Source organism: Nicrophorus vespilloides, unplaced genomic scaffold, assembly GCF_001412225.1.
Source record: "Nicrophorus vespilloides isolate i.1.1-1 unplaced genomic scaffold, Nicve_v1.0, whole genome shotgun sequence".
NCBI classification, from domain to species: Eukaryota; Metazoa; Arthropoda; class Insecta; order Coleoptera; family Silphidae; genus Nicrophorus; species Nicrophorus vespilloides.
The window spans coordinates 218,443-224,900 of NW_017097429.1; the positions used below are offsets into that span (position 1 = coordinate 218,443).

Below are 6,458 nucleotides of genomic sequence, written 5' to 3' on the forward strand. Positions count from 1 at the left end.
CTTATTACCATTATTATTATTATTGTCATTATTATTAGCGCTGACCAGCTTTTTAATGCTTGTTTATAGTGTCCGAGACCTTCGCCAATGCTAAGAATAATCGGAATTTATCGTGCTGGAATGGTAGCTCTAATAATCTCCAATTTGAATAACACCACCACTAACAACAACAATAAAAAGACACTTGTTCTTTAACCATATGGCTCTCAAATGCTTCTTCTTTCTCGTTTACATAAAGTCAACGGTAGTGCAGAATATTGGAGGATATTTATATCCAGGTGCATTAGAGTAAAATAAGTTCTAATGCAATTCAATTTAAATACATCCATAATATATTAAATTTAGAAATTTTCTTGCGTTTTAGATTTCAAATATTATATTTTTTTAATTTATTTTTTAAATTTTGTCATTCTTCAGTTCAATATTTAAAAAAAAAATAATGTCAACTAAAAACAATAAAAATAAAAAACCAAAGTTTTCGAAGATTTTATTTGATTGAAACATATTAAAATTCCCATAAAATAAAACCATATATATACATATTTTTTTTATTACACATATTTATATATATATTCTTGGAAGGCGCAATATAGATTTCTTTAAAAAAAATAAGTTTTAAGTAATAAACGGAAAAATAGATATTATTATTTGAAATTACGTTTACTTATAAATTGGAATCATTCCAAACATTTGTTTACTACACTCATGATGTCGTAGTTACTATGATAGTTTTCAGTTAAATATTGTAACAAATAAATAGTTTGTATTTTGTTTTAGATTACATAAATTATCTTCTCGGAATGTGTTAATAGACGCGGATCCTGAATTACCAAATAAATATTTGCGCTTCTAACCGTTTCTGTCGAGATAAGATTAGCAAAACTGTTGTTTTAACAGGGACAATTCACAAATTACGTTGATCCAAGCAGGATTACGGCTACACGAAATTTACGTACTGTCCGAGACAGTTTAATAAATTGTATTTGGGTTTAGAGTATCAACACATGACGAGAGCACGGATCTTGACATAGGATTTATTTGTATTATCAGATCAGGAAGATAAAACAAACAATGAATCGATGAGTCCGCTTGTTTTAGTTTAATTTTTTAATGCAGAAAAGAATGCGACAATGTGTTTTTTGGATTTTTGTAACAGGAATTAAATTTTTTTCTGTTCGATTTTTCAAGAATTTTAAACATCATACTGTTCGAAGATGAGGGTCCAATGTGTACATGAAAAAAGTTAAAATTATAAGATTGATCTATTTATGATATTACCATGCCTGTTGAGGTGAATATATATGTGGGTTAAGTCACGAAATGTTAAAGAGTTAGTAATGCTGCGGTTGCATTGAAATACTGGTAAATGTTTATGTCGCGCCAGCAAAGATAATGGATCATTTCGGTGGGTCCCGTATGGCAGGCCATGGTAAAGAAGTAAGGTGTCTGGCGATCGCAATACGACCTGATCCATTTGTTACCTAACATTCTGTCGAGTCGAGGGATCGCTTCTCCTTCTTCTCTGTTCTTACTTTCATGTCTTCTACCTTCTCCTCTTCTCCACCACCCTCTTTTTATCCTCCTCCTCCTCCGACGTCGTCGTCGTCTTCTTCGTCTTTTTCGGGCCGTGCGTGTGCCGTAAAGAATTTCGCACCGCGTCCGTTCCGCTTGCGGGCAATTATGAATGAACGCACCAACGAGAGAGTAACAGCGAGATACCATTACTGAGCCAATGTTGGCTTAATATTGTAATTTATTATTAATGTCCGTTCGCATGCGATCCTGTAATATTATACCAATATCAGCTCTTCGGATGTAAGCCTTTCAATTACTTTTATTGTACGTCCTTATGTCTGCTAAGGACATCTTTCTACACTAGATTCAATACAGAAAACAATAATTACATTATTTACAAAAGCAATTGTTGTTCTATTTTTTAGAGATTATATATTTATTATATATCCATTTATCTGCTATTTTTTCCAGTATTCAACTGGATTTAGTGAATAATAATAGTTGCTTATTATTTATTTTTATAAGACAATTTGTGGAATATATATAAATGCAAATTTAATAAATGCATTTGCTGATTTTCTGAAATAAAATATATTGCTTTTTGTGCAACTTGCAATCTCTTTCGTTAAGCACACTTGGCCACTTCAAGAAGATTGGTATAAAGTATAAAAAAGAACAGTCAATTGTAATAATAATAAGGATGATAAAGGAAGTTGAAATAATTGTTTCACAATATAAAAAACGAAGTTTATTGAAACAATATGTATATAAAAAAGTAAAGAGACAAGGTACATGCATTGAGATTAAGATTGAGGTTGTTTTAAGTGTCGGTGTATCTATCTTCGGTTTCATTTTTTTTCTTTTTCTCTTAATTTGATACGGGGGGACAAAGTAAATATATATATACGTATATATGTATGTATATATATATATAAAAAGAGGACAGCTTTTGTGGGGGACTTTAGAGAGAGCGACCGAACACGGGGACGTTATCTAAACAAGTCCAGGCACTTAACATCGTCTCGGTCCTAAATAGCGCGAGAGCAAACGGCCCCGGGATTGAGATGTGACCGTTTACTTTATTACCAACATCCATCAACGTAACACCTCTCATTATAACACACTTTACATATCACTAAAATTATAATTAACATTATTTATTTACACGGGACACACTAACTCACACACTCATTAAACTTTCTGCCCCTGCTTCTCCCTATGCTCATCATCGCGCTGTCCGATTAGGTCCAGCTGAATCTCCTCAAGAGTTTTGCCCTTCGTCTCTGGTACGACAAGGAAGATGAGGTAACCGGCCAAGGCTGTGCAGACGGCGAAAGACCAGAAGGGTACTACCATGCCGTAAGCGTCGGTCAGGTAGTGAAATATTTTAGAGATTGCAGTCCCCAACGTGACGGAAATGGTCTCTGCAGCACCCAGAGCGTTAGCTTTTACGGAAGTTGGAAATAGTTCCGATAAGAATAGGACCGGACCGAAGGCCAACCCCAAGCAGAAGATTAAATTGAAAGCCATCAGACTCACGAGTGGTAACCACTGAACGTACTCCAAGTATTCCTCTAGGTATATTTTGATCATGAAGAATATTGCCTCTCCAAGAAGCGCGAAGCAGCATCCGAAAGCGGAGAACAACATTAACGGTCTCCTTCCGAACCTATCTATAATGAACAAAGCCAGAATGGTGCCGATCAATCCGACCATGTTGAAGCTGAAGACCGAAGATACCGGATCCAAAATACCATCGGCTTCAGTGAAGATCTTTACGGTATAGAACATAACCGGGGTCATACCAGTTACCTTGTTGGTTAAAGTGAGGATGATGAAGATTCCCATTGCTTTCCTATTACTTTTCACCGTGACCAGATCCAAAAACTTTGACTTTTCGCACGCCTCTTGCCTCTTAACAGCATTCTTAATCTCATCGAACTCTTTCGTATCGAATTCGCCCCTCAATTTGGTGAGGCTAGCTTTAGCTTCCTCCAGCAATCCTTTCTTAATTAGGAAGTAAGGACTCTCCGGCATCCACACGAACGTGAAAAAGTGAATTAAAGCAAATCCTCCACTGATGATCGAGCTCCAGAACAGCGATAGGTAACTACCAATTACGTTGATTAATAAGTTACCCATCAACGCCGAAACTGCGAGCGAACTTCCTAATATTCCTCGTATCTTCGGATCGGCGATTTCCCCGTAATAAATGGGCAACGCTGTGTAGATGGCTCCCTCCGCCGAACCAACAATGAATCGGATTACGCAGAGGACCCAAATATTATTGAAGAACGCCATGATCAGAAACGAGAGTGCTATTAGAGGGCCCTGGGTCAGCAAAAGATTTTTGCGACCCAACTTGTCGACTAATAAAGCGCCTAAGAAAGCTCCGAAAGGTCCTCCAATTAGAGGCATAACAGCCACCCAAGAAGCTTCATCACTGTTCATAGGGATCTGCGAGTCAGGTTCCTGCAGTTTTGGCAGAAACGGTGACGGCCAACCCAAATTGATCCCGCACGTTAAAGGCAGGAACGAACCTAAACATCGATGAAAGCAAATTATAAACACATTTATTAATTTAATTTGTAAAAGCCATACCTGAGACCATAGCTAAGAATTGTACGATCCTGTTAGCCATCTTTGGGCGGTGATGTTACGCTTTCTTCAATTTTGGGACGCCTCGAACTTTCGACTGCGCTACCGATCCTTTAGATCGCGCCTTTTTATCCTGTCCATTTTTAATTTCGGGGGGAAAAGCGTGTGTGCGAAAATCTTGCCTGTTATCTCTAGGCAGATAAGGAAAGTGCATGCTTTTGTTATAATATATAAAAAAAAAGAGTTCTGTTTAAAGAATATTAGCAATAATTTACGAGAGAAAAGGATGGCACAGGATGCGAACGCGCTGGAGAGAGCTCGCAATAATTGATTACGTCCTGATTTACAGCATTCTGTTCTTTTCCCCTGGTGTCCTTTTATTTTTCGAACGAGAAACCTTAAACGGCACCAACTAAAATTATTACGTCTTTGTTAGAAAAATTCACGGGATGGACGAAAAGGAAGAGAAGAATACGGACAAAAAAGATAAAATATAAATAAAGCAAAGAGTTTGGAGAGAAGCGAAATAATAAAGCAAACGGAGAGCGAGATTTATTGCGGACCGGGTTGTCCAATTTGAATAAGGTTTTGGGGCGCAAAACTTATACCCGAAACTGGGAATGCATGCACGCATTACCATCCACTTTACATATTACAGGGACCCAAAAGGAGAGGAAAATTTTCAACGGTTACGGCAACTCAATTAAAAATTTAAAGGAGTCCAATAAATTTAACTAAACTGTTTTCCTATGTGCATACACACTTTCCTCGATTTTATAGTGGAGATAATTCTGAATGATTTACTGTCCTAGTCAAGGCGGATACTTGATTTGTGTTACCTTCGTTTTAGTGTCATCTCTTCTCTTTTCGTGGTCCGAAAAACGATGACGACGATCGTTCTCCATTTTTGACTTATTGTTTTCAATATAAAACGAGGATGATAGGAATAATAATAATAAGAAAAAATAGTAGTAATAATATATAAATTCACCAAAAAGCGTATAAAAAATATATAAATAAAGTAACAACGCCGTGGACGCCGTGTAATAAATAAAAAAGGTACTAAAAATGCCGGCAGTAAAAATAAATACAACGCGGTTACGAAAGATCCTTAAATCTTGTTCTCCCGACCGACCGTGAGTGTGCTTCTTTATATTCTTCGTCGCATCATTTTTGTACCCTTCGCAAATATCTAATAATTTATGTTTCACATAAAATTAACCACTCTTTATTAAGCATCGTTACCGTGCTTAATAATATACATATAATTATGTAACATACAACTTTTTCTAATAAATCAGTAGTTCGGTACTTGAATTGGTAACCGGCTTCCTTTGCCATTTTGAATGACACTTATATTAAAAGCATACAATTTTCTAGAGTAGCAAATCTTGTAAACACTTAATTTCACATAATGTACACAATTTAAGGTCATGGTCATAAAGTCAGAACTTCCAATATAATAGAAACTGTAGTAAAATTATATTGATATTGAATGTAAATTATAATAACTCATAACATTACAGATGTTGTGCTGGTATATTTGTGCATGTTTATAATACGGCTAAGTAGTCTTGTTTGCTTGATGTCATGATGAAATTAGTGTATAAAATATATTTATTTTATAAAATTAACACAAATATTATTCAAGTTTGATGTGTCTACTAGACAACAACATAATAGTTACAAATATGAAAGGGATGAAACCGTTCGCATTTTCGAAGCGATGATAATATTCTTTCGGTTGTTAGGACTGTTGTTAATTGTTTGCGTAATTGTATTGATGGTGTGTTGAGGTCATTGCGTACATTCGGTTCTCGTAAAAGTTAATCGTTTTATAGTTGCGCTAAATATAGATGATTTAAGAGAGACGTTATCAAAAGTATACAATGGTCTTTATTTTTTGTCTTTTGTATACGAGGAGGAGAGATTCGGTAAATATTTGTACGTTTTGTATCTATCTATGCGACGGGAATTACGTCGGGGAGTTTTCCGCACTCGCAATTAATTTCGGCAAAAGTAAAATTTGATGATGAAAAGCGAAAGCGGCTTTACGGACTCTTTCTCTGTCTTTTTCTGTCTCTCTCTCTCTCGAATAGGTTGAGAGAGTGATGGTTGAGAGAGCCCCGGTGTCCTGGTTTCGCGTTGCGTGCTGATCTCTGCTCTTCTCTTTGCGGAGAGCGCACCACGGTCAGAACCAGTTATGAAAATGATCCGTCTGTTGTGGCGAAAAGAGAGGAGTCCCAGTGATGATCTCCATCACGATGATGATGGTGATGACGGTGGTTCAGATGATGATGATAGGCAACGCGCGCGGTCATCCTGCTTCTATCTGAAAGTCGAAA

The 6,458-nt window shown here is 36.4% G+C and overlaps 1 protein-coding gene across 1 annotated transcript; it reads right to left on the minus strand.

Annotated features, from left to right (window-relative positions):
- Positions 1-2,303: 2,303 nt before the first annotated feature.
- Positions 2,304-4,194, minus strand: LOC108560070 (facilitated trehalose transporter Tret1-like). Its single transcript, XM_017917505.1, has 2 exons — positions 4,117-4,194; positions 2,304-4,055 (listed from the first exon to the last, which is right to left on the minus strand). The coding sequence occupies exons 1-2, from the start codon at positions 4,154-4,156 to the stop codon at positions 2,707-2,709; spliced, it is 1,389 nt and encodes a 462-aa protein (XP_017772994.1). The 5' UTR covers positions 4,157-4,194; the 3' UTR covers positions 2,304-2,706.
- Between the last annotated feature and the right edge of the window lie 2,264 nt (positions 4,195-6,458).